Source organism: Cyclopterus lumpus, chromosome 9, assembly GCF_009769545.1.
Source record: "Cyclopterus lumpus isolate fCycLum1 chromosome 9, fCycLum1.pri, whole genome shotgun sequence".
In the NCBI taxonomy this organism is placed as follows: Eukaryota; Metazoa; Chordata; class Actinopteri; order Perciformes; family Cyclopteridae; genus Cyclopterus; species Cyclopterus lumpus.
In genome coordinates this window covers 25,691,501-25,718,964 of record NC_046974.1, presented here as the reverse complement: position 1 = coordinate 25,718,964, position 27,464 = coordinate 25,691,501, and the positions used below count along the sequence as shown (strand labels likewise).

Below are 27,464 nucleotides of genomic sequence, written 5' to 3'. Positions count from 1 at the left end.
TCCTTCTGCATTTGATTCAATACCACGTCTCAATGTGACGGAGGACTCCTGTGCTAACTTTAGTCCGTCCCAGATTGATCATATTGTCGATAGTGCTACAGGCTCACTGAGAATGACACTAGTGTTTGGCCCAATTTGATTTACCTTTTATATGCTTCCTTTGGGCAATATTATCAGGAAACACTCCATAAACTTTCATTGCTATGCAGATGATACTCAATTATATCTATCGATCAAACCAGAGGAGACCAACTAGCTCGCTAAAATTCAAGAATGTCTTAAAGACATAAAAACATGGATGACCTGCAACTTCCTGATGTTAAACTCAGACAAAACTGAAGTTATTTTACTGGCCCTGAACACCTCAGAGATCAATTATCTGGTGATGTGGTTTCTGTAGATGGCATTGCTCTGGCATCCAACACCACTGTAAAGAATCTCTAGTTATCTTTGAACGAGACTTGTCCTTTAACTCCCACGTTAAGCAAATCTCAAGGACTGCATTTTTCCATCTACATAACATTTAAAAAATCAGGCATATCTTGTCTCAAATAGATGCATAAAAGCTGGTTCACGCATTTGTTACTTCCAGACTAGATTACTGCAACTCCTTATTATCAGGCTGCTCTAATAAGTCTCTTAAGTCCCTCCAGTTGATCCAGAATGCTGCAGCTCGTGTACTCACAAAAACTAAGAGGCCTAGTACTCATTTCATGAATCATGTCCGTCATATTCATTGAATGTGCTGTAACTGTTATGTGGTTCATTCTGTAAAGATCTATTGTAGTTCTGTCAAGCCTGATCCTTTGTTTTTCCTTCTTCGTTTATCTCAGTGGCCTCAGGTTGTTAGACAAAATGTCTACATGGGTTTTTACACCTGTGTGTATAGTTCTGAGAGTCTGAACGAGTTCTGAAGGCTCTGTGGCCTTCCATGCATATAGGTTACATTACCTGGAGAACAGATGATCTTGGCATGCATCTCAGTAGTCCTCAAGGACAGCTAAATTACTGGTACTTGCAGTAAAATCACGCTGGCTGAATTACATTTTTTCATTGCCAGGTCTGACTTCCTAACTATTCAGTTTGACAGTACAGACATCTAATACATTTCACATCATGGAGCGCCAATAGAGCACTGGTAACCACAGCAAATACAGATGAATTACATCCAAGCTTTACCCTCAGGCCCCCATGACAACGACAAAGCCTGCCTGAAGGTTTAACGCACAAGCTCTCCGATTCAGGACACCAGGAGAAAGTGGACCCACATACCTCAACTTCTTTGATGATAAGCTTTATGAACATGAACTAGACCAGCTAGAGAGCCCAGTGAACATTCTACCAACTTAATGACAAATTAAGGCATTAAGACTCCGCTGATTTGGACCAAAGGGGCTTTTCTCAAGTCAAGCCTTTATGTATTATCAATTATTATTTTCTTTGTAGCTATAAAGAACCCGTTCAAGTGGGACCAAAGGATACACAACTACATTTGAGAGGAAAAAAACCCAACTAGCACACCATTTTGTCTTTTTCACAGATTTTATTTCATCAATAGAAAAAGCCTCTAAGCTTTGACTGCAAATGTGCGGATCGAGTAGAGGAGGTCTTTCCTCTGCTGTTTCTTGGTCCGCAGACTCTCCTCATGCTTGTTGAGCCGGCGGCGCAGAGCTCTGGTCTTCTTGGGTCTCAGATCCAGGGGCTTGTACTTCTTACCCTGTAACAAAATAAATTACTTTCAGTTGAGCTGAAAATAAAATTATAGTGATACAACCGTGAGGTTGAGGAGCTTTCCCAAGCAGAGCTTACATGTCACATTTTAATAACCTGCATGTTCACTACATTTACAGTGTAAGAGCTTCCCCTGGACAGGCTCACAGCAGGCATCACATTAAAGGCTTTTAGCCATGAGCTCATCTGGTATGTCATTTAGCAAATAATCAGCCAATCTGCATGACTGACCAGACATTTAGGGACATGCACTACTGTTTAGCTTTTACATGTTTGTATCCATCATCATTTGTATCTACTCATGCATCAAGGGAATAGTTTCAAACTATTTTGAAAAGAATGCAGGATAGCTCCATGACAGCTGTGCCATTGATTGAAGGAGCATCAGAAGTCATTAATGGGCTTCTTTCTGAAAGCATCAACCCCAGTAAACAGCCATAGCAAAGAAATATCTTAATCAGGATGTTCCTCAGACATTGATAGTGAGGAACACTCAGGTCATCTCCAGTCTCAGTCTTTTGGTAAGCAGTTGTGAATGCATCAGCAAATCATCAGCTCAACAAGTATCATCTTCGACTAGAGGACCCCACAGACATGAGTTCATGCGGGGGTGTTACTACGAGCCATGGTAGCAGGTCGCTCTTACCTTGTAGAACTTCCTCAGGTTCTCCTTCTGTGTCTGGTTGATTACAGTCAGGACTCTGGCGATGGATTTGCGGACAACTCGGCTGCAATGAACAAAGAAATCCAAAATAAGACCCTATTTGTGCACGTTGACTGAAGTTACTCATACAGCTACACATTTAAAAAGGGGTGGTTAGCCTGTGTACATGCAACTCCCTGCCTCACAGGACTGCTTAATTATGTGGTGGTTGATTGGGCTTCTAAAAATCCATAAAATACAATACTTTATTGAACAGGTGTGTGAAAGTAGTAACCTTTCATAGTTCAGTGTGTGATATGCACCACCAGGCCATTTTACTTTCCAATTGGGCTCAATTATCTTGCAGTTCTGCTAGTTTTGCATAGTTGCACTACAAGAATAGACAGGTTGTGCAAATCTATGCAAAACTTATGGTGGCCTGCTTGCTCTCCACCAGTTAAGATTGGTTTTGGGGGTGTCACATTAAACGCAACCTGTTTTTTTTTTAATGATACATGTGTGCTGCCGTTTTTGAAAACCAGGAGGTTTTTTTTCTTCTTCCAGTTTACAAGTGTCAGTTTCAGCAGTACTAAAGTGCTTCTAGTGCAGGTAGTGTTTTTTCTCCCATCTACTGCAATGTAAGCACTTCTAACTGCATCTTTCTGAAACTCAGATGTTCATAATCAGACGATCTTTGAATCATCACACGGTCAGTTTTGCATTAAGCTTTAACTGATGTTTGTTGTGCAAATCTGTGTAAAACTGAATAGGTTGATGAACAGGCTTGCTTCATCAAGAACTTGGTTGTGTATGAGTTTTTGGATATTTGGAGTTGTCCCCCTCCTGTGAAGGTGAGGATTAGTAGCAATGCTGCGTACCTCGAGGTATTGCACTTGTCCCGTCCTGTATAGGAACAAGGAGATGGGGCTGACCCGGATCATAACCCCAAGTGATAAGAAAACCTGCTGCACTCTATGTCCTGTAATGCTTTGCACTGTATGAAAGGCATGAAATTGTTGGGTTGTTTGAATGTAATGTTCCTTGAAATACTTTTAAACACTTTTTCCCTCTGAATCTTTTTAGTCAAATAACAAGATGTACGTTTAACGCAAGGCTGTGCTAGATGTTGCATTGTTTGAAGGAGCATCAGAAGTCATTAATGGGCTTCTTTCTGAAAGCATCAACCCCAGTAAACAGCCATAGCAAAGAAATATCTTAATCAGGATGTTCCTCAGACATTGATAGTGAGGAACACTCAGGTCATCTCCAGTCTCAGTCTTTTGGTAAGCAGTTGTGAATGCATCAGCAAATCATCAGCTCAACAAGTATCATCTTCGACTAGAGGACCACACAGACATGAGCTCATGCGGGGGTGTTACTACGAGCCATGGTAGCAGGTTGCTCTTACCTTGTAGAACTTCCTCAGGTTCTCCTTCTGTGTCTGGTTGATTACAGTCAGGACTCTGGCGATGGATTTGCGGACAACTCGGCTGCAATGAACAAAGAAAACCAAAATAAGACCCTATTTATGCACGTTGACTGAAGTTAGACTCATACAGCTACACATTAATCACGTGTGAACCCGATGCCCGTGCCTAGTGTTCTACTAGTCAGTCTGCACGTGGAACTCCACTTCCTTTAAAAGATGGCGTGTTCAAACGCGATGGGATCCGTTTAGTTCCGCTAAACGTAGCTTATGTCAACGTATAAGAGACATTGAACGGGCTTTAGTTCCGCTAAACGGAATAAAATCAGAATTAACGGTCTCGCGCTGCTCACCGTAATCCCTCGCGCTGTAGGAAAGGCCGGATGCACCGCGTGCTCACTATATATAGCTTCCGGAGACCTTCTTCTTCGTGTGTCACTTCAACGTCACACAAACAGCGCCGCTCATTGGTGGAGCGTGGAAAAGCAGACGGTAAACAACCTAAATATATGAAAACGAGCAACCTTTTATAATTCCTGTGGATTTGTAGTTCTTCCTCATGATGAGTGGAAGGAAACGAGATATACCATGTATTCAGAAACCATTCACACGTTTAAGTTATGGTACAGCGTTATGTAAAATGAACTGTTCCCTCATCAGTTTGCGTAACAGCCTCCTCATAAGAGTGAAGCAAAACATTCTTATAGCATTATGGTACATTTCATAATTGTGTTACTTTTCTAGTGATTTTGTGTAAATCTTTATAACTCTTGACTTTTAATATTGCTTTTGTGAATTGATACAGACTGTTGCTGTAAATGGTACTGTATGTACTGTATATGTGATAGCAGTTCTGTGGTTGTAGTCCTCTGGAGGACATTTGTTCAACGAAGCAGCTGATTTCACTCGATGCCTCTGTGCCAGTCTTGTTCTCTGTGAAACGGATACTATCTACTTGTTGGATTCAGCAAGATGTGCATGGTTACAAGTGTCTGAAAAGGTCATTCCTTTTTATACATTCTAAAATGCTGCTTTTGTATTATCTTTATACGGTAAAAGGGTTTAAAATGATTTTAGCATTAGGCTGCAGGATAATAGAATGTTGAAAAAGGCGAGGGGGGTCATCACAATATGGGAAAATGTATATCGTATATTCTCTACATTTTGCAATCAAATGTTTTCACCCAAACTAAAAAAAAAAGAAAAAAAAGGCTATTATACAGCAACAAGCACATCAAAAATGCATTGCTAAAACTGCAAATGACTGTGGTACTATAATAAATACAATGAGATATTTCTATTTCGTATTTGTTTGGTAGTGTAATGGGGGGTTTGCTCTGGCTGCTCCCGCAGTACAAGAACATGTCGTTTAGTTTCATTGTTCAAAACTGCAGCTGACCTTACGGACTGTTACTTGTAGTATGAATTCTATTGGAACATACCACTTCCTCATAACATGGCACCTTGATCTTTGACCCTTTGGTCATATCTGCTGCGCAAACGATTGTGGGTCAGAATAGCCAGAAAAACATGCTGGCTTGTGTACTGTAAAATGCACTAGGACATCCTGCTATTTTTGGTATACTGCATTTTACCTACTATGTATTGGAACATACTACATTTTTGAAATGGTAGGTTGAATGTCTATTGGAACGCAGACAGTCCATGTGTGGTTGACTGCAGCAAGGTCTGTCATCCAATGTCAGCTGCTCCTGTCGGCTGTGGCTGCAGTGTGTGAACGGGTAAGTGCTCAATGAACTGTTCTTGTATAGAGCTTTTCTTCCGACCACTCAAAGCTCTTTAACACTACATGTCATCATTCACCCATTCACACACTGATGGGAGGAGCTACCATGCAAGGTACCACCTGCCCATCAGGACTAACTAACATTCACACACTGATGGGAGGAGCTACCATGCAAGGTGCCACCTGTCCATCAAGATTAACTAACATTCATACACTGATGGGAGGAGCTACCATGCAAGGTGCCACCTGTCCATCAAGATTAACTAACATTCACACACTGATGGGAGGAGCTACCATGCAAGGTGCCACCTGTCCATCAGGACTAATTAACATTCACACACTGATGGGAGGAGCTACCATGCAAGGTGCCACCTGTCCATCAGGACTAACTAACATTCATACACTGATGGGAGGAGCTACCATGAAAGGTGCCACCTGTCCATCAGGACTAACTAACATTCATACCCTGATGGGAGGAGCTACCATGCAAGGTACCACCTAACCATCAGGACTAACTAACATTCATTCACACACTGTAGACACAGCCTGTGGGAGCTTATCAGGGTTAAGTGCCTTGCCCAAAGACACATCGACAAGGACTAGTGGATCCTGATTGATGGACAACCATGCTCTACCGCTGATCCAGTTAGTTGATGTTAGTTAGTCCTGATTGGCAGGTGGCACATGGTAGCTCCTCCCATCAGTGTATGAATGGGTGAATGATGACATGTAGTGTTAAAGACCTTTGAGTGGTCAACAGACTAGAAAAGAGAAATACAAGTAACCATTTAGCATTCCCACCAAATATGCAGTTCGTAGGCAGGATGAGTGAATTTATCATTTCAAGTTTATTATTAATAAATGTTGGAAAAAGAAACCTTTGCAGTGGCGGATATTAAATGATAAAAAGCAACTTGAAATCTAAAATACAGTTTTTTGTTCCTGTGACTGATAAGATTGCTCAGCATTTCTGCATCATATTATATGCATACAACTGGAAAGAACACACATTCAGAATGATGTGGCTTTTAGAAAGGAATAGAGTTGTAAAAGATTCAACATGCAGATTCCCTGGGCTTCCCACTGATGTCAAAACAAAGCTCACCAAGTGACCGACACTGAGGAAGCATGGTGGTGATGGGTAAGTGACAAGCAAAGGCAGAAACGCATACAGGTTCTGGCTTATGATTATGATGATAAATACTGCAAACTGGTCACAACAAACCATTTGCATCTACTGATTTATAAAGTTCTCAATGCATACAGTATGTACATATTTCTCTATATAAATAGACACGTGGAATGTACTTTCATTTACATTAGCAAAGGCAGGTAAAGGTAGAGCCCGTCGTCATGTATCATTGCATTCACTTATTTTATCACAATGTAATATTGCCCAAATGGAAAACCATCAGCTAACTCATTCATATTGGTGTTAAAGAACAGTCTGTGCGTACAGCCGTGGCAGCCATCTTGGTTCCTCCAGTAGCAGACTGTTTAACCCTGACCTGAGCCTCCAAAGCAGCCCTTCCAAGCCCTGTATGTGTTATCCAACAGGTAGTTGAGGTTTGGGACCATGGTGAGATTAATCCAGAGGACTCATAATAGTAAGAGCACTGGGACCCATTTCAATGAGCTGTTGAGCTGCATCCTGGCTGATAGCTCACCAATACATACTGTGTCTTCCAGAGAGCACGAACACCTATATTATTACACTGGAATATCTCCCATAGCTCTTTATTAACCAAATCCAAGGGATCCTTATCCAAAATGTGTTTGTGTAAAAGTAGATTTTACATATAATGTCCAATATATTGTCATTGATATTTTTACTCTGTATTTATTATTCTGCAATACTTGTATGAGCCTAAACAATCTGTACCAGACCATCTCAGTCTGTTTAATACACCTCAATGCAACCTGCCTGGCCTGATACCTTTCATGGTCAAAGGAGTGGCTGTAAAACATGGATAAATACAATGCATTTCCTATAAATTCTTCACAATAAAAGTCCCACATTATTTGTGCTGCTTACTCTTCCTACGTACAGTATTAGTGGACTGGTTTTTATTGCAGGATAGCCGCTAACAACGCTTTGCTGATAAAATACATTTTCCAATAATTTCTTCACTCTAGAAGTCCCCAGATATTCTGTTCATTAAAATCATTTATTTTGAAGCAGCCAAATCCTGGAACAGGACTTTGACAGCAGGCCTTCCCTTTGTGGTCTGGATTGTGTCCACATGATGTCCACACCTCACTGAGATCTGAACTCAATGTGAGCCAGGCCACCTCGGCACGTGGTCCGGTTGATCGGATCCCGATGAGAGCAAGATCCAATCTCTGAGCGTCCAGACTTGACAGTTAAAGCGTCCTGAGTGATGGACGCCAGAGGTCGCTTTGAAAAGTGGAACCAGAGTGTGAAGAAATTTGAAGAAAATGTCATTTGGAAGAGAAATAAAACCAAAGGAGGTTTTGTTAAAACCTCCACCCCCAACTTACATTTGAAGATTTAAAATTCAACACAATTAAATCACGACTTATCATCAATCCCAAAAAGAACATTTTTGAATTCGTACCGTTGGACGTAAAATCCAACCGGGAATGGATTTCCTCGATTGTGCTCGGAGCTTTGTAAAATGATCCTATACCAACTGCATTCCTTGGCCATCAGAACATAGTCATCACACATTCCCTCCAACGCCATCACCAAGGTCTGCACAGGCTTCAAGCCTATGGAGACCAATTTAGATCCTTCCGGCACAAATGTGAACCATTTGAAGGTTCTATTAAAGTCTCACTGCTACCGACACCAAACCAGCTGTGGCACCCTGTACCAGCCCCTTTCATTGAGAAGCCCTCTGATTTAAATATAAAGATTAGCCAGGTAACACGCTAAAAGGTCCTTCAGCAATCAATGCTGCACCATTTGTCCAAAGAAGACATTTCAAGTCAGATTGTTGTTTGTTTAAAACAGACGGGACAAATGAGCCGTTATTTCGTTCATATGCTAGGTCTCATTTTCTGACATGCTAACTCACTTTTTGCTGTTTTCGCAGAATTGAAAACATGTTTTTGACATATGTCAGGGAAGAAAAATTGGACTCTCAAAATTCCAGTGTGAATGTGTGCAAGTTTACCCTCTATAACATATGGCCAAACGTCTGCCTTAACCACAGAGAAAGAAATAATGTCAGTTAAAAGGCCCTTCTCTGTCCCCACAGAGCAGAACACGACAGTCCACCACACAGAGCAGGCTGCTCAACGTGGACATCTAGAGAGATCCTTTGGTTCCCATATCTCCAACATTTCAGCTCTTCCTGCTGCTCATCAGCTCCACTGAGGCGAGGTGCCTGAGACTGAGGGGCGGATGGTACCCTTTGGAGAAGGCTTGGATCCAAACCAGGACATCTGCAACCCAAACATAGCAGTCACCAGGTGAAAAAGGCCTTTGCACACGGTGTGTTGTTTTCATGAGATTAATTCACACGTCAATATATCTTTGTCATCTAAACCCAACTTTCACACAGCGCCATCATTTGTTTTTTTGGAATGAGGCTGAGCTTTTGCACGGTGAATAAAAGCATCAACCGATCACGTTGTGATAAATGGACATATTCAATACGTACATTATAGTGAACAACAGGGAGGCTCAGTGGTCCAATACAAGATGGCAAACGTCTCACTCCTTTCAATGTTGACAAAGAAAAGCGCAGACCAGATTCACTCCTTCCATTCTTACTTTTCAGAATAAAAGCCCTCGACATATGCACTGCATTCCCAGAGGGGACTGCCATTCACAGAGCATTTCATGAAAAGGAAACGCATTGAAATGTCTTGCAGCAGCTTCATGAGAACAGTTTAGCTCAGACAGCCTGCCAGACGCTGCTCTGGGTCAAGAGGAACCTTCCAGTTGGTCCTCTGCCTGCACCAGTCTACTGGATCCTTTTATTCAAACAGTGTGTCACAAATTTGCATCCCTGCTGTTATGAATACTTTTAATGTCAAATATTTGCAGGCAAGTATTTATCTTTTAGAAATGAAATGCTGGAAGCTGCAGACTGAATACCAACCTTGTACTCCAGAGTTTGTTTCAACATGTCCTCTTCTTCCCGAGTGAAGTTTAGCAGCACAGATACAGCTCGTATTAGTTGGAATGCCTGACACACAGATTCAGACACGGTCAGTCAATAAATATCAGGCAACACTTCACAGCTGCACACACACTATTTATTTATTAATTTCAGCTTACATAGGTGTTGAATTGAAGGCACAAATGGGCACTGAGGACTTACCTCAGCCTCTCTGGATGACATAAATTTGAGAACAACGTGTTTGAGATACTCAAAATTGATTTCTCGTGAGTCGTTGAGGTCCGAGGTGTTGGTCACCAGGGTGTTGGAGGTCGGGGGGCCCATGGTAGAAGCTGGCAGTGGGTCTGGAAAAACCCTCTCTCGGTTTTCTGGGAACTTCTCCTTCCCTTCAGCTTCCGACTCAGGCTTTAGCTTCTATGGAGGACAGAAGGAAACACTTGTACAGGGTATTTCACAAACTCAAATCATTTAAATTCATGTTTAGCCTCACCAATCTACCCTCAATACCCCGTAGCAACAAAGTGAAAACAAGATTTTACATCGGTTGGGTTCAAGTGTGGGCTCTGGCTCGGCCACTCACGGACATTCAGTAAATCCTTTGTGGCTCTAATTAAGGCCACCCAATGACCATAAAGTCAACTTTGTTTAGCCTGCATCGCAAATAGAACAGCCGTGTTTTGGTTTAACGAGTGACCGTGTTAACTGGTGACTCTTAGCCCAATGGGCATGGTTGCTCTGGTGACGGGCAGCTGATGAAAACAAGAACAGGGTGGACTAGCTCCCACAAATGCTCAGTTTGCAGACGTATTGTCAGAGCAAAGGACAACTCACCAGTTCCTTCTGCAGCGTCCTCTTCAGTTCCGCCAGTCTCTGCTGCAGCTGCTTGATGATCTGCAAAACAATGCCAAATGTTTTATGTGAAGTAATCGATATTTATATTTTTTCACCCCCAGGTCTGAGCGACTGTAAAAAGTGGACAAGGAAAATCAGGAGACACGGCAGCCAGAGCTGATGACAACTAGCTACAGTAGCGTGGAAAATATCTATTTAACTGCCATTTATCAGATCACAAATGAGACAATAATTACACAGTTTCATCAACTCACTCCCCACTGCTGGGAGACAACTTCAGCAGGAGAGCAGGCGGCAGCTTTGGAGACGGCCTGCAGCAACTCAAACCCTCTCCGTCTCCAGAGGGGCAGCCTGCTCTCCTCCTGCTGTCGTCTCCTAGCCACCAGCCTGCTATTCAGCACATTTCTAACGTGAGCATTACATGTGGTGGACTTAGCAAGCTAATGTTAGCATGCTAACTAGCCATTAAATACAAAGACGAATAATTAAACCAATGAATGCTCCATCTTCACACACTTGTCACAGCGTAGGAAAGCCCATGGCTATCACCCAGTCCTTAACACTGATTCACTGGTTGTTGCGATGTTGATGGCTTCATTTCCAGTCCACAGAAAAGGAGAGAGCGAGCTTGTGCTACACAGTGGTTACTGAAACCGTCAAATAGAAGAGGCGAGGAGGGGGGTCTGATTTGAGGGCGTTTACATTCTTTACACAGACTAGTCCCAAACAGTCAATTCTATCTCACAAGTTGATTTAAAAACAGCAGATGGAGTTTTGGGGCATTTTCAATTTTCTCTGAAATGCAAAAGTGTAAAAAAAAAAAAAAAAAACTGGTAAGAAATGTCAATCTCAACACCAGTCGTATCCTTGGGTTTACTCTTTAAGAGCCAGAAGGAGTAAACAAGTAACGGACCCTGTTCTTGTCGGAGAGCTGCTGCTCAAGCTCTCTGTTGACCTTCTGAATGTGATCCAGATCATCCACCGTCACACTGCCGTTCTGATCCTCCTCACACACTTCAGGCGTGTGGAGCTGTTCCGTCAAGGTTTCCACCTCAACCTCCAGGTACGAGATCTGAGCAACACAGACAACAGCACACTGACCGTTAAGTCACTTTATATTAATGGCACTTTCCTCTTTGCAGAAAATAGGTTATTAGACACGAGACAAATCAGTATGTTATCAAGATGAGAGCAAACTGATGGTGCGCACAGAGAATACATAAATAAATGTATAAGAAGTAATTACAGCAACACATCAGCAGTGCAACACAAATGATGAGGTCAAACTTAAGTACTGGTCCTTCCCTTGATGTGTTTTGTTATGTGTGATGGAAAATGAGCAAGAGACACCGACTTCTGGGAAGTATTGAACAAAACAACAATTACATATCAGATAATAAATCAAATGAATGAAATATTTTTTTTTTTAAACTGCCTGCAAACTGTATGTTAAAGTTAAATTGAATTTCAATTGTGTGAATAATTTGTCAAACTAAATATTAAAGGATACATTTCCAAAAAGCAACATGACTTCAAAATGATGGTACACTACTACCTCAGGGTTCAGATTCTAGGATCATGCTGGTATGTTCATAAGCATCATAGGGTTATATCAAACAGTTATGTTATTTAAGAGAAAACATGAAAATAGAAACATAAATGGCATAACCTGCAAATAGATATTATTAATAAGCCTTATGGCGTGCTAACCCGCGCCTGGCAGCTATCGAGCTGCTGTGTCTGGCTGAGCAGTTCCTCCCTCAGGCGGCTCAGCTGGGACTCTTTGTCCAGCTCCATCTGCTCTCCCTTCTCCTGCAGCTGGACCAGTGATGCCTGCCGACACTGCACATCTGCAACAAACATTTGTGGATATAAAAAAAATTCACAATATCAAATATTAGACCTCTTTTATACGGACAAAATATTCAGAGTAACTAATATAGCCAACTCATTGTTGTGATTGCTCTCAAGTCCACTGCTGAGAGGTTTGTCATTTGATTTGCAAGTGTCCCACTAGTTTTAGATCAAAGATACTAATAGCAGACATATGTATCACACATATCATTAGTCTAGTGGAGGAAAAGCCTTTGAAACAACATTGAGAAAATCATGTAATGTTAAATCTAAAGCCATACTTTCTTTTCTATTCTTTCAATTCTACCATTAGAATGAAATGCATATTTAAGTCCACCATTAAGACAAAGAAGAAATAACTTATGATTATAGTATGTGTACCATTCTGAAGTGTTTTGACGTCTTCCCCCGTCAGTGCTAGCTTCTCAGTGACCGTGGACAGTTCCTGCTGTGAGGTCTGTAGCGATGAGGTCAGCTCTCCCACCTGACAACAAGCAAAGGCAGGTTTTACTACACCTTATAACCTGTGGCTGATCAAATGAAGGTTCCCAGTGTTTGCAGCTGGCCCAGAGCGAGACGGGCATCATTTGAGGAGGACCACATGTTGGCTGTTCTCTCTCTACTAGTGTGAATGGTGCATGGTGTGTGTTTGCCTACAGACCCGTGTTTGAAGCTCCTCCTTCTGTCGTCTGCTGTCTTCTAGAGCTTTGGCAATTTCCGTGCTGACTGTCTGCCGACTCTTTAGCTCCACCTGAGGGAACCAAGACCAAGACAAGAGGACCGGTAATACACCGCTTTCCATTCTGAAACATACCGTTATTTGAGAGAACTCTATATTTACTAGTAGTTCCGTCAATTTTGGTTAATGTTCAGTGCAAAGTATAAGGCTGTATCACTATATGTGATTAAAATGTGTAAGGTCATGCATGTAAGCCCATAAGGGACTTTATTAAAACAATAATGTAAACTTTAAATTGAAAATACAATTTTATAATTTTCACAGGTTGTAACCTGCTGTACAGTGGACAATATTCAAAGGTAAAACTCGTTTTTTTAAAATAAAATTCAGCATAAAGAGCCTATTTTCCTTTTGTACAGGCATTCTTTAAGCAACGTTAAAAATGAAAATGCAATTTGAAAATATAAATGGCATTTGACGTTTCAGGGAATATGAAAAGAATATGACTGACCTGCTGTTAAAAGGTCAATCATTAAAAAAACAAAAACAGACAGTGTGTTGTAACTGATCTTACCCTGCTCTGTTCCAGCTCTTCAGTCCTCTGGCTGAGAGTGGAGGTTACCTCGTCCCTCTGCTTATCCAGATCACCCTAGAACAAGAGAAAGTATCCGTCACCATAGAGCAAACGGTACTCTCTCTTCACTGCAAGACATGTATTCATATCTACCGACATCAAGTCAAACAGCATGACCACTGCGTCGTGTCATAGATCAAAAAGGAGAAGCAGAACATACCAGTCTGCCATGCAGCCTCTGTCTTTCCGTCTGTAAAGAGGTGATGCTTTCCTCCATGCGGCGGGCCTTCTCCTGACTCTGCTGCTCTAACAAACACACCTGCTGATCCAGAAAGGCCTTCTCTGCACTCCACTCTGCTTGCTGAACAAAACACATACCAATGTAGAGTTAAAACCCACATTCACGTAATATGTCATTTTGAATTCCAGTTGGCTGAGAATAACATGTGACGGGTCAGTGATGAGTCGGTCTACTTGAAGTATCAAGGCCTTTTCTGTGTCCGGACTGTTGTGGGACTCACCAGTTTATCCACATGCTGCAGCTTCTCTGTGAGCTGATGCTCTGCACTCTTCAGTCTCTCACCACTCTCGACGACGTTCTGCTCCAAATGAGCTATCTGAAACAGAGAGATTGATTATGACCAGACTGTCACACAATGAATCCATTTATATGGGATTATGGTGAGGAACCAGACATATTAGTATGTCATACATATTAGAAGTTAGCCCAGCCAGAATGCCCTGGCCATTGCCTAATGTTTCACTGTTGCCAGCTGTCATCAGTCAAAAGGAACAATACGTTAATTAGGGGCCCTTAATAATTTCAGTATCTGTTATTCTGCATCCGATTGCTTACTTGTGTGTCTGTTCTCTCTTTGTAGGCTCTGGAGGAGTCGTCTTTGTGTCGGAGAAGTGTCTGCAGCTCAGTGATGCTGCAGCTCATTCTGGATACCTAGATCAGACAACAAACACACCCTATTTTTCCATGTTTTTGTGTCTCTTATGACTACATTTTTTAAATATTGCTACAGTATTGCAAGAGCACACTGCAGGCGGCAAACGCAAAAACGAACTGAGAGGGCAATTTACGCAGCGTCAGCATAAATTACTTCCATTATGTTGTTTTTGCCTCCGACAGGCTGAGACTGTTATTAGAAGTGTCTGACAAACATATTGAGAGAACCTGAAAGACAAATAAAACACTTTTCTTTACCTTCCACTTGATCAGGTAAGTTTGTGTCCAAGTCCACCCTTCTATGTCTGCCTGCCTCCCTCCCTCCCTGGGTTCAGTGAACAGATGCTGCAGTTTACCTGAGTCTCCAGAGAGCTGACAGTATCAGCATGGTTTGTCCGAACCTCCAGCAGCTCTGCTCTGGTCTCTTCCAGACTCTTCTCCAGGCTGGACTTCTGAAAAGGCAACAAATGGACTGAATAATAATAATAATAATAATAAGTGGTGTGGGTCCTATATTGTTCCCAAGAACAGGGACATAATCATATTGAAATAAACTTAAGGTAAGCTGAACATTTCATCTACATGTTTAACAAAAGGTGTTCTAAACTTCTATAAAGAGATCGAAAACTCTTGTAATTACAAATAAACAGACAAGAACCTAATCAGGTTATGCATATTTTCTGATAATGAGAAATGTGTGTTTACACCAATGCTGTTTGTAAACATAAATGATATTACTATTGGTTGCCCCAACATTATTTATCATTACAAAAACATTAATATAAACAAAGACAGATGGGACCTTTGACTTCATCCTGTATTTGACTTGTTTCATTTGATTGATAGATAACAGTAGAGAAATAGATAATTGGTCTCAAATAACTGAACGGACTGAATGTATGTACATACTGTACATACATACAACGTCTATCAATTACAGTGGAAGGAATCTTTCAACATCTGCCACATGAAATAAGGTAGTAGGTTCCTACACTGAGCCCTGTTCTAGATGTTCTTCACCTCCTGGAGAAGCTCCTGTAGATGCTCGTCCTGGCTCAGGTTCCCCTGGAGCCGTCTCTCCAGAGACGCCACTTTCTTCTGAAGGTCCAATAACGAGCGCTCCTTGTCCACCTCTGTTACAGCAGCCTGATGATGTCAAGGGACGACATGGAAAAGGCTTTGTCTAACCTTTCATTAATCAATTTAAAAACCTGAAATGTTATTATTGTCCAAAAGGCTGATGATATATTTGAAATTAACTCTGTACTTCCTGTTCGCTCCACAAAAGAATGAGGAGGCTCTGAATGTCCTGCCTTGAATAATTCTCATTCTGAATTATTTGATGCTTGAGTTCCACAGAAACCTAATAGCTTATTGGACAAATGCACACATTGTACACCATAACATTACAAATACTCTGTACTATGGCCGTCTATTCATATGCCAACATTTCCATGAGAATTCAAAAGTGGGAACATTTTCAAAAAATGAAAATTCTCACTCTGGTTAATTATAGGCTGTTTGCAAAAAACGTATGCATCATGTGCAGTTTACAGCATACATATAGCTGGAATATCTCTATTGGATTACGTCCTGACCTTTTGTTGCTGCAACTTCAGGGCGTCGTGCTCAGTCCGTAATTCCTTGAGGGACTTCTCTAAAGTCAACACCATACTCTGTGACTGAAACACAAACATTTCACAAACTCACTTGACTCTCAGTTAGCTGCCGTGAAAGGCGACTTATTATTCATAACTTGAGTAAAGACGTGGCGGTAGCTTGTGTTGAGGACCGACCTTCTGGAAGTCTTCAGAGACCTGCTGGACGACCGACTGCAGCTCATTGATCTTCTGCTCGGCCTCCTCTCTGAGCAGCAGCAGTTCCTCTCTGTACAGATTTAGTCACATGCACGTTGTCTTCTGGTGTTCTCTCACAAAAATCATTGTTCAACAACAAATGTAAACAGAGAGCAAATCTCCAATGGAACTGTAACATAAAGTAGAACTATCTGATAGCACAGCTGATTCAGAAGCTTGACCAACAGACCAAAATGAAGGTTTTCAAAAGAGCATTCGTTCTCACCGCTCTATCTCAAGCTCAGAGTTGAGACTGCAGCTCTCCTCATGCTGCTGTTCCAGAGTTTGGAGTTTCCCTTGAGCCTCCAACAGCCCTTGCTTCGCCGACTGAATTTCAGCCTCCTTTTGCTGGAGCTCCAGGTCCCGCTGGCTCAGCTGCTCCTCCTCCTTCAGCAGCTGATGAATGGGAAATAAATGGTACTCAAAGAACATACCATGCACTACACTGCTATGAACCCAGGTGAACTCAAATCTCAAACACTGGCCTATCCCGTCTGAAAGCGCGCAGAATGCCCTAGTTCTAGAAAAATTACGGCAGATCAGTTTTCTATTTAGAATCACAAAATAACAAATAGAATATAGACAAACTGGATCACAGTTTTTAACCAACTAGAAAAACAACCATCCAACTCCACATGTACGCACCATATGTTTAACTTTAGCCATCTCCTGCTGCTGAAAGCCCTCCAGTTCATCCAGGTCATCCCTTTTCTGGAAGAGTGCTAAGCTTTGCGCCATCATGTCCTCTACCCTGGCTGACAGGGACGCCTTCTCCTAAACAAACACAACAGTGATACCATGAACGCACACGTGCATTGGCCACGTTCAGGACATGAGCAGGTCTCAAGAAACACAAAGATATGACATTGTTTCCCCTTTAGTCACTCGTTTCACTGATTAAATAGACAGAGTTGGACCAATGGTAAATAAACTGTCCTTGTATTTCTCTTTTCTAGTCTCTTGACCACTCAAAGCTCTCCAACACTACATGTCATCATTCACACCCATTCACACACTGATGGGAGGAGCTACCATGCAAGGTACCACCTGTCCATCAGGACTAACTAACATTCATACACTGGTGGGAGGAGCTACCATGCAAGATGCCACCTGTCCATCAGGACTAACTAACATTCATACACTGATGGGAGGAGCTACCATGCAAGGTGCCACCTGTCCATCAGGACTAACTAACATTCATACACTGATGGGAGGAGCTACCATGCAAGGAGCCACCTGTCCATCAGGACTAACTAACATTCATACACTGATGGGAGGAGCTACCATGCAAGGTGCCACCTGTCCATCAGGACTAACTAACATTCATACACTGATGGGAGGAGCTACCATGCAAGGAGCCACCTGACCATCAGGACTAACTAACATTCATACACTGATGGGAGGAGCTACCGTGCAAGGTGCCACCTGTCCATCAGGACTAATGCAGAACACACCAGGTGTTCTCCTTTTCACCTTCTATCATGTCAGGGAACATCGGTGCAGTTATATGGTGACATGCGTGACAGCATGGTTGACATGATCTTGCAGAAATATAGTTTATATGTCACATATATCAGGATATGGCTTTCCAAACCATTCACAATCAGTGGATAGCTTTTGAATTCATGCCAAAGTCACACACCTGTTACCCCAACCTCTGAACTGTCTGAAGACCCTCCTTTTCAGGGGATGTCCATCTGGTGGTTTAGTCTGCACCAGACTTCAATACACCACTTTCCTACCAGCCCAAGCGAACCAACCAAAACAGGCAAACCAATTGAAAGTTCAACTGAGCTCCATCAAAAAGGTTTCGGTGCAAAAGCTCCCCATTCTTTTGTCCAGTGGCAAAGACTACCCACTAACATCTGGCTCTTGTCTCCAGTATGAAAGGTAACAATCAGCATTCATTCCCAGGACAAATGACACACAGGTCACAGGTCTGCATTGCCTCCAGCTCCTCACGGCAGAGAACATGACACGCTGGTAAATTTGAAAATGTTCGTCCCTTTTCTACAACTATGCATCTGATGAGAGTTGGACAATTATTATAATTAATTAACGTACAAACCATACAATCATATTCTCTCCTCAAAGCTACCAGATTCCGATCAGACAACAATGATTTTAGCTGACTGATCGTATGTATTAAAACACTTCATTCAAATTAGACAGAAAAAAAATCCTCATGTTAGTCCAACAATCAGCAACTCTGGTTTGAATAAGTTAAAGATATACAACTCAAAATTCACTGTTTACTAAACCTGTTTTCCAGCATGTTTCTGAGATTGAAACAAATAAAACAAAGTCATACCGGTCTACTGGCAATGAGACAGGAGGAGGGGAAAAATACAACTGCATATACATGCTAATTATTGTGGAAATGGTTTATTTTAGGCTCTTCAATATCACCATAAACAGTATATTATTCGAAGTCATTAAAGATATTTAAAAAAGACTTGCCTTTTCCACGTCTGTCACCTTCTCCATCCATTCCTGCAGGTAAAGGACAGAGAGAAATAAAGTAAAGTAGGTAGAGTAAACAAGCTGCAAATCAGGACTGTACAATAGTGCAACCGAGTGTCACCTACCTGGTCCTTCTTTTCCAGTGCTAAAGCCATCCCGTCTGCCATTTTGGCTCTGCTGGCCTGGTGAGACTCGTTCTGGTCTTGAAGTTTCTTTATAGACGCTGAGCAGTGAAAGTGAGAAAGAGCAAAAGGGGAAGATGGAAACCAGACAGAGGTGTGTATGCTACTAGAGAGAACATCAACATTAAATAGCACAGACAGTGGCACCGTTAGTAGCTGTGAAAGGTTAAGAGTCAGATTAAGAAGTGTGTTCACCCCAAAAGCAGAGACAAGCAAAGCCAAGCAATGCATGGCAACTGAAAAGAGTTTATCAAAAGCCAACACTGCAATATCTGTGTGAACTGAGAAAAGAAAAATCCACCCTTCAGTCTACATCTCGCTGAAGCTGCACTGTTCTTTACAATACTTCAGTGCCAGAAAGAACCGACGTCAAACTGATTAGCCCATTCTTGATACTTGAGAATAAACCTTAATAATCACTATATCAGATAAACCTTTTAAGAGACAGTTGAATCCAAATCTAAAATACATATTTGTTCTCACACCTGGAGTGCTATTTATCAATCTAGATTGTTTTGCTGTGGGTTGCCTAGTTTGGGAGATATCAGCTGTAGAGACGTCTGCCTTCTCGGACTGTGGTGCTCAAAGCACCTAAATATTATTTAGAAAAACTCAACAGCCATGTCTTTTTCCAGAAGTCATGACCTGGTAATCAAGATAATCCATTGACCTTGTTGTGGGAAGTTTTTTGTAGGAACTATGATAATAGTTCCTATTTCTGAATGATCAGAAATACATGATGGCAGATATGCGAGTCTCTCCACTGGCAGTAAGCCCAACAGACCAGAATGCAACACAGCTATAAGATATGTGGCTGCAATCATTGTCTTAATGTTGACAACCATAGAGATGGTAGCCCCCGTGAGCTATATTTCTATCATACAGTCCGTTTCTTATACGTGTACGTCTACCTGGAAGCACCAGGACAATCAAGTCTTCAGGAGCAGAAACCAAATCTAAAAAAACACTTAACTAAAGTAGTTTGTGGGCAAATTGAGAGAAAGTGAGTACACCAACAAAGAAACAGACAATGCATACATAACTCTGAAATCAATGTGCTGAAAAACTACCAGTGTAAGATTTGAGGGTGGATTTCTAGATTAAAAAGAGGATGCATTCAGCCCATGATATTAGCTTCCCACATAAAAAGATCATCTTCATGGGAGGAAGTGATGATACGCCAGGTGATGTGATTACAGCGGACAGACAGAGGAGAGATAGGAAGCTAACTGAGAGGAGAGTAGAGGTACGTACAATCCTGATGCTTTTCTAATGCAATTTCAAGCTTCTCCTTGGTCGTCTGCATAATTCGCAGCTGCTCAGCATAGTCTAGTGTTGGGAAGTAGGGTGATGGTATCAACACACACACACACACACACACACACACACACACACACACACACACACACACACACACACACACACACACACACACACACACACACACACACACACACACACACACACACACACACACACACACACACACACACACACACACACACACACACACACACACACACACACACACACACACACACACACACACACACACACACACACACACACACACACACACACACACACACACACGAGGAGGAGGAGGAACCGGCAGATGACGGTAAAGAGGAGGCAGGAGAGAAAGTGAACAAAAAGGAAAGGGAGAAAGCAAAAGGGAAAACATGATTGAGAAATAATGGAAGGTAAAAAAAATGGTCAGAAAACCATACTGGCTGAAAAGGCTGCATGAGACTGTGCGACCTTTAACCTTTTCTAAGGGTGCAAAGTCACATACGCCACCCAAAGGAAGGAGGGGCTATTACACTAGTAGAGGAGGAAAAAACTTCAACGATGTCAGGATTGTGTCCCATTGAAAATAGGTCACCAGGCAAAGATTTAAACAGAAGGAAGTGATCATATTTACTCTGAGGCACCGTGTCGAGCCTGGTCAGGTTCTCCTGCTTGCATTCAAACAGAGCTTTACATTTCAAATGTTGTGGGAAATTTAGATGGTTGAGGGAGTGAAGGACAAAATATAATAGAATTAGCATATCACTAACTTGCTATTGATTTATTGATGCTTAACACGCTTGTCCTTTCTGATAAACTGCTACCATCTTATTGGACATTGACTCACTCAAGATTAGAATCTGGATCACTGCCCAAAACATATTGTATTAACAAACTGAAGAGTGTGTAGTGTGACGTGTTTGTAGTGAGGCAAAGATCAAATCACTGAAGATTAACTTCTTAATGACAGAGGCAGGACTGATTCAATGTATTTTGCTGTAAACAACAGGAGGCAATCAAGTTTCACTACCAAGACCAGTGTTTTATTTTGCCTGTTATGAGTGCAATGTAGGGCTGGGTGCAATATGTTGATGGGTTCATCGATTACCAAAATACCGCGATTTCGGTGGAGCGTTTCAGGAAACAAGGATTCGAGACAGAGAGCCGACAATGTGGTGCTCTGCACACTCTACAAATTGGAAATGGCTTATCACAGCAGTACAACGGCGACGCACAAACACTGAAGCATCCCGAAGCGACCTGGTCATGACGCAGCAGCAGCAAGACGGCACCGTTTTCTATTTTCGGTTTACGGACATGCATGGACGAGAAAAGGGGCTTTAACTAACGTTACAGGAAGTTGTTACAGCGTGCACAAATACATTAGATTATCTTAACTGCAGTGATGGAATAAATCCATGTCATAACCATTTGAAGTTTTCAGTCAGTCTCCAGTTCAGGGAAAGGGTTGCTATGACATACATTGACAATCTTTTTAATTTGAGGTCCAGTATTTCTTTGATCAGGCATCTGACATAGGGTCTATTATCATGCTACATCTTTGTTTTTAAGAGAAGATGATTGAATAAAACATTTAAATATTAAGACAAGTTTATGATGTTTATTTTGGGTAAATTCATTGTAATATTAAATGGGAATTTTAAGAAAAAAAGATGACCGTTGGATGAATCGATAAAAAGATGACCATTAGCTATAGATCAACGTTAGATGCAGCCCTGGTGCAATGTTTGTCTTGATGGATGCTTCAGGTGGCTGGTCCTGTGAGGTTGGTCAGAGGTCTGGTAATTATAAACTTATGTGCTTTCATTTATGTGGGAGTGACAGAGAAAAGAGGCATCCAAAGTGGGGTACATTGTGAGCTTGAACATTAACTGATCATTTATGACATAATTTGCAGGTAAAATAAATCCGTGTCAAATATTTATCAACGCCGCAATGACCAATTTTGAGGAATGCGTCAACCTTGGCGATTCAGAATTGGCCGTTTGATTTTAATTCTGATATTTCATCAGTCAACAGGTATGATGGAATATATTGCTAACAGGTACACGTTGCACTTGGGTTGCATTTCTCTGGTCCCGAGTACTGGTCTCGCCTCAGAGCTACAGCTGCTCAACCTCAGTCTGACAGTCCTACCTGAGAGCTTGGCCTCCAGCTTCCGGATCTGATCATTCCTTCTGAGAAGCTGGGTGGGCAGGTCGTCCCTGGAGCTGCTGCCATCAGATGCCTGAAGACAGAGACAGACAACACAGAAACCAGGTAGGACTTATTCATCCTGTTTGTAGTGGGGCATCCTTCTGAAGTTCCTCTTTCACAGTCTGAAATCAACGTGTGTATGAAGCATTTCAGTAGTAACTTATTATTTTTAGTACATGTAGCATTGCTCTAACTGGTTGGTTTCTGATCTAGTGACTAGTCAATCATTTCTTTTCTTACCCTAACCTTCTTATGGCTAATCCTTGCCAACCCAACCAACAAAGACAAGGGGTTCTAGCCAGAGGCAGAGTAGGGCAGCTCATGACTTGACCATCCACCGCTAGTGATTTTCTCTGAAAAATCACTAGCGGTGCCTAAAAGGTTATCCAAGTTAGGCTTTAGTATTATTTGTACCAGGAACACAATGTCACATATTAGCTGGCAGTATTGCTACTTACTAAATAATTTAGTTGAGTGCAACCAAGACTACAGCCTCAGGAGTCTGGCTTCCCAGAATGTCACCTGCTATGTGTTATTCTGAACTTGGGGCCGACTGTGGGTCAGTGGTTAGCAGGTCCGTCTTTCAATCAGGGGGTTGGTGGTTCAATCCCCGCCCTAGTCGATATGTCCTTGAGCAAGACACTTAACCTTAAATTGTTCCCTGTAGCTGTTCTACAGTGTAGTCACCCCCACTGAAATGTAATGTAACCTGACAAAAAAGCATAACATTATAACAATATATAAGCATTTATATTATCAATAACCAGATGGGATGAGATAGAAAAAAGCCTAGAAATATCACTGCACGCATTGCAACCCAGTGAAACAGGTGAAATGAGCAGCTCAGGAACAAAAAGAAGAGTGAAGTGTGAGAGTGTGACAAGAGGGATGATATAACTTTTGAGTTCATACTCCCGCAGGCAGTGTACACCGTTAGTCAAAGGTTTCTACACCAGATGTCTAACTGAATTTAAAGAAGTGATTCCTTCTGCATTTGATTCAATACCACGTCTCAATGTGACTGAGGACTCCTGTGCTAACTTTAGTCCGTCCCAGATTGATCATATTGTCGATAGTGCTACAGGCTCACTGAGAATGTCACTAGACTTGATAGCCCCACTGAAGAAGAAGACGGTGAGGCAAAGGAGGTTTGCTCCCTGGTAGAACCCTCAGCCTGTAACACCCCGTTAGTTCTGTGTCTGTCTCCCCAGTGTCTGTTAATTACTCATTCCCTTCACCTGCCCTCAGCCACTCCACTGCCTCCTTAATGACTCATGCCCTACACCTGTGGTTTTCCCCCTTATATATACACTCCCATTCTTTCCCTTGTCCCCTGCCAGATTGTCATGTGTTTTCATCATGCGTTTAGTCGTTGTTAATCCCTGTTAGTCTTTTGTGTCACTTCGCCTTCCCAGCCTGAGTTCCATGTTTTTCCTTTTTCGAAGTAAAAAGAGTTTTTTTTTTTTGTTTTGTTTCCCCGTACCTGGACTCCTGCCTAATTCCTCTGCACCTGAGCTCTTGCCTCACCACTCCCCGTGACACCAGTGACACAGACCCGGAAACTAAAGCAAACATCACGAAAGCTTGAAAGCATATGCTGTCCACCAATCTGGAAGAATCACGCTTAGTTTGGTGAGTCTTAAAACATATAAAAACATATAAAAAGGCCTTCCGTAATGCCAGAGCAGCCTATTACTCATCAGTAATAGAGAAAAATAAGAACCCCAGGTTTCTCTTTAGCACTGTAGCCAGGCTGACAGAGTCACAGCTCTGTGGAGCTGTGTATTCCTATAGACCTCAGTAGTAATGACTTCATGAACTTCTTCAATGAAAAGATTTTAACTATTAGAGGCAAGATTGATGCTCTCTTGCCCTCAACTACTGCCAATCTGTCCTCTAATGGAGTGGCCTTGGTAACGTCTGTATACCCTGGTGTATATTTGGATGGCTTTTCTCCCATCAACCTAGACTAATTGTCTTCTACGGTTTCTACGTCTACCTGTCTCTTAGACCCCATCCCAACGAGGCTGCTTAAAGACGTGTTGCCTTTAATTGGCACCTCCTGTCATGGCCCTGCTGATGCCCCCTTCCTCCTTCTGTTTCATGGATTGTGGAGGTCTGGATCATGTCCCATGCCTACTCCTCATTATTCGTAATTTCTGTCATATTCATTGAATGTGTTGTAACTCTGTAACGCTGTTCATCTGTACACATGACATCTATTGCTTCTGTCCATCCGGGGAGAGGGATCCTCCTCTGTTGCTCTCCTGAACGTTTCTTCCCTTTTTTCTTTTTTTTTAAAGTGAAAAACGGTCAAAACTGTAGACTGGAAACAACCGTTTGATTGTCTGCCTGGTCACCAAGAAACTCCTCCAATGGTCACGTTTAAGTCATTACTTACTTATTTGGGATTTATATTTAATTACCACTTTCAAAAAGACCTAGACATGTTGATATTTATGAATTTTCCTAAAAGTTGTCCCCATTTCCTACTGTTGGTTGGGCAACAAATGAGTGACGCTTTAGACTTTTAGGTTTTAGACTGTATAGTAATACAAAACCAATGCAATAATGCAAACAAAGGTTGCTATTTGTGCACTGATTAAGCCAGTGACAGGTGATGAGTTCCCAATGTACTTACAAAGTCATCTCCCGAGTCTGCCCCCACTGAGGTGATGGATTCCTTGCTGATGGTGCGCGGTATACGAACACCACTCCGAGGTGCTGTGGCCGCCTCCTCTGCGAGCTTCTTCTTCAACTTGGCAAACATGTCTGTCTTTAAAGTGTGTCTTTCCGAGTGCAATTGGAAGTTTGTGTAGTGGCTTCCCGCTCCTTGTTGTGAGGTTCGAAACAGAGCTGCGTCCTCATGCAGAACCACTCAAGACAAACTTGTACTGGTAACTCCATCCTGCTACTGCTGGAAAAGAAAAGGAGACGGTTATCAAAAGGCCACCACTGATAACAGTGGCTCATTGTCTGCAACAGACACATTGTTGTAACGAGACCAACAAACAAGATAAAGATATTTATGGCATCCATTATCATCATGTCATCTTAATGAGACACATGCTAGAACCGTTTTACTAATGGCTGAATTATACTTCACTGGATGTCAAACTAATATGTCTCTCATATCCAATATTTAGCTCGTAAGTGTAACGACTCAAAGAAACCTTCTGATGTAAGTCTTAAATACTAAACTCAGTTAGCTTGTTGATGAATTACATTCTTATGAAACATAAGAATGTATCAACAATGACTGCATTGGCGAGATTGTGAGTTTGGCTGAGCTACCATGCATCCTAACTAACTCAACCTCCGATATGTGAGGAGACGTCAGGTCACCGGCTGCTGCACAGGAAAAGCTCCGCGTGTTGTCTCCTCGCCGGGGTTCGTCCCGGTGGGACACGGACTCGGTTTGACAGACAGATAGCCAGCTAGCCCCTCTCGCCATAACAATGAGAGTGAACGTTACCCCGCCATAGGGCGATGCTAACTGACGTTAGCTCGCTCCTGCACTCAGGTCGCCTCTCTCTTACCATATTAGCTCCGTAAAGTATCAGTCCGTGACTTCGGTCGCCTTCGGTCTGCCTCCACTCAACGGACAGCTGCCGTCGTGTCAGTCGGTATAACCCCGCTCATGACGTCCCCGTCTCGTCTGACCAGCTAGCTGCTGCTGCTGCTAGCAGGTGAGATACACGTAATCACCAACACAGATGACTGGAGACGTCACGGCTGCGCCTCTGCTCATTGGGCAGATCGGAGAATGTAGCAAACGGGCGCCGCCTACAGGCACGAACAGTAATGGCAGCTTTAGACGTGCACACATATTTTACAAATATCAACTGGCTGAGAAATGCTCCATGCTGGAGCTTTCCCTGCCGAAAGTGGCTGCATTTGGAGTGGCAGACTGACAGAAGAAGCAATTACTGTATTTTCTGTTGGAAATACAAAAAGTATTTATCTTTTATGCCTTATGGCCTATTACTCCCTAATTTGGTTCATTTTCTGTCACCATTTTCTAATAGTTGTAATGTTTGAACTGCCATGTGATCAAAGTGCTCAAACTCAAGATTGTGCTAAGACAAATGCTTTTGTGCCTGCTTATTGCTCATTCTTAGGAGAACAGTAACATGCTGATGAAAAATTAGAGGGAACATTCTTTACCTGAGACCTGTGAATATTCTACTATACTCCACAGTGTGATACAAATGCATATTGAGAAACAAGTCAGGTTATTTTTAAATTAATTTACAAAAAATTAAATAAATGCGATAAACATATAACTCATAGGGTTTCAAAATGTGCTCTGCCTCCATGACTGTCGACTGTAGTGGTTTACTGCAAAATAATGAATATCCAGTGTGGGGGTATTCCTGGATCTCAAAAGAGCATTTAAGTAATTAGCTACATGTCTTAGAACTGCAGCCACCTGAAGAATAATATCAATATGTTAAAATAAATAACTTGAATTATCAGTTATTCAAGGTTACTTGTGCTGGAGTTCCCCAAGTCTCAGTGTTTGGTGCACTATTTTTTTTACAACAATGATAAATGTGGGGCTTCCAAAACATTACAATCCAATGAAAAATTATCCCTGAATTTGACTGAAATTATATTTCTGATAATAGATAATAAATTGTGTTGGAAACCATATGTAAATCAAATCAAAGCAGACATTTGTAAGTCAATTGCATTAAAATTAAGGCTTTTCTAACCCAAGCTTTTTAAAATAGCTTAACTCATGCTTCTGTGTTACTTAGTGGAAGTCTGGGGGAATACATACACAACAAATACAATATGTTTACTTCAAATGAGCCGCGCACCATGAGCCAACACACTCGCTGTTTATTAAATGTAAGACTAACATTTAGAATGTCAGTCAACCTCAAAACAGCATG

General features: G+C 41.9%; 2 protein-coding genes across 4 annotated transcripts; both read right to left on the bottom strand.

Annotated features, from left to right (window-relative positions):
* Positions 1-1,523: 1,523 nt before the first annotated feature.
* LOC117736201 (60S ribosomal protein L35-like) lies at positions 1,524-7,125 on the bottom strand. The gene is made up of 4 exons (XM_034541362.1): positions 7,056-7,125; positions 4,154-4,301; positions 3,783-3,864; positions 1,524-1,717 (listed from the first exon to the last, which is right to left on the bottom strand). The coding sequence occupies exons 1-4, from the start codon at positions 7,123-7,125 to the stop codon at positions 1,568-1,570; spliced, it is 450 nt and encodes a 149-aa protein (XP_034397253.1). The 3' UTR covers positions 1,524-1,567.
* A 246-nt stretch (positions 7,126-7,371) lies between these two features.
* On the bottom strand, positions 7,372-26,354 carry golga1 (golgin A1). 3 transcript variants are annotated; one of them, XM_034540681.1, is made up of 24 exons: positions 26,103-26,305; positions 25,205-25,480; positions 22,504-22,594; positions 20,311-20,385; positions 19,000-19,097; positions 18,872-18,904; positions 17,057-17,185; positions 16,638-16,807; positions 16,352-16,442; positions 16,154-16,237; positions 15,576-15,701; positions 14,912-15,007; positions 14,457-14,552; positions 14,122-14,217; positions 13,821-13,961; positions 13,601-13,675; positions 13,009-13,098; positions 12,729-12,831; positions 12,204-12,343; positions 11,407-11,565; positions 10,473-10,532; positions 9,843-10,055; positions 9,621-9,707; positions 7,372-8,958 (listed from the first exon to the last, which is right to left on the bottom strand). In XM_034540681.1, the coding sequence occupies exons 2-24, from the start codon at positions 25,331-25,333 to the stop codon at positions 8,878-8,880; spliced, it is 2,463 nt and encodes an 820-aa protein (XP_034396572.1). In that variant the 5' UTR covers positions 25,334-25,480; positions 26,103-26,305; the 3' UTR covers positions 7,372-8,877. The 3 variants fall into 3 exon arrangements, with proteins under 3 accessions (XP_034396572.1, XP_034396574.1, XP_034396573.1); XM_034540682.1 differs by having other exon boundaries at positions 7,600-8,958; positions 25,205-25,477; positions 26,103-26,312; XM_034540683.1 differs by lacking the exon at positions 17,057-17,185 and having other exon boundaries at positions 26,103-26,354.
* Between the last annotated feature and the right edge of the window lie 1,110 nt (positions 26,355-27,464).

Excerpts from the sequence above, each read along its gene's own strand:
- golga1 (XM_034540682.1), bottom strand. The coding sequence starts at position 25,333 with ATGTTTGCCAAGTTGAAGAAGAAGCTCGCAGAGGAGGCGGCCACAGCA. Across the intron at positions 14,218-14,456 it reads AAGAGAGAACAGACACACAA|ATAGCTCATTTGGAGCAGAA; the intron begins GTAAGCAATCGG and ends TCTCTGTTTCAG. Across the intron at positions 13,099-13,600 it reads AAGAGCTGGAACAGAGCAGG|GTGGAGCTAAAGAGTCGGCA; the intron begins GTAAGATCAGTT and ends TGGTTCCCTCAG.
- LOC117736201 (XM_034541362.1), bottom strand. The coding sequence starts at position 7,125 with ATGGTCCCAAACCTCAACTACCTGTTGGATAACACATACAGGGCTTGG. Across the intron at positions 4,302-7,055 it reads GGGCTGCTTTGGAGGCTCAG|GTTGTTTACCGTCTGCTTTT; the intron begins GTCAGGGTTAAA and ends TCATATATTTAG. Across the intron at positions 1,718-3,782 it reads ACCTGAGGAAGTTCTACAAG|GGTAAGAAGTACAAGCCCCT; the intron begins GTAAGAGCAACC and ends ATTTTGTTACAG.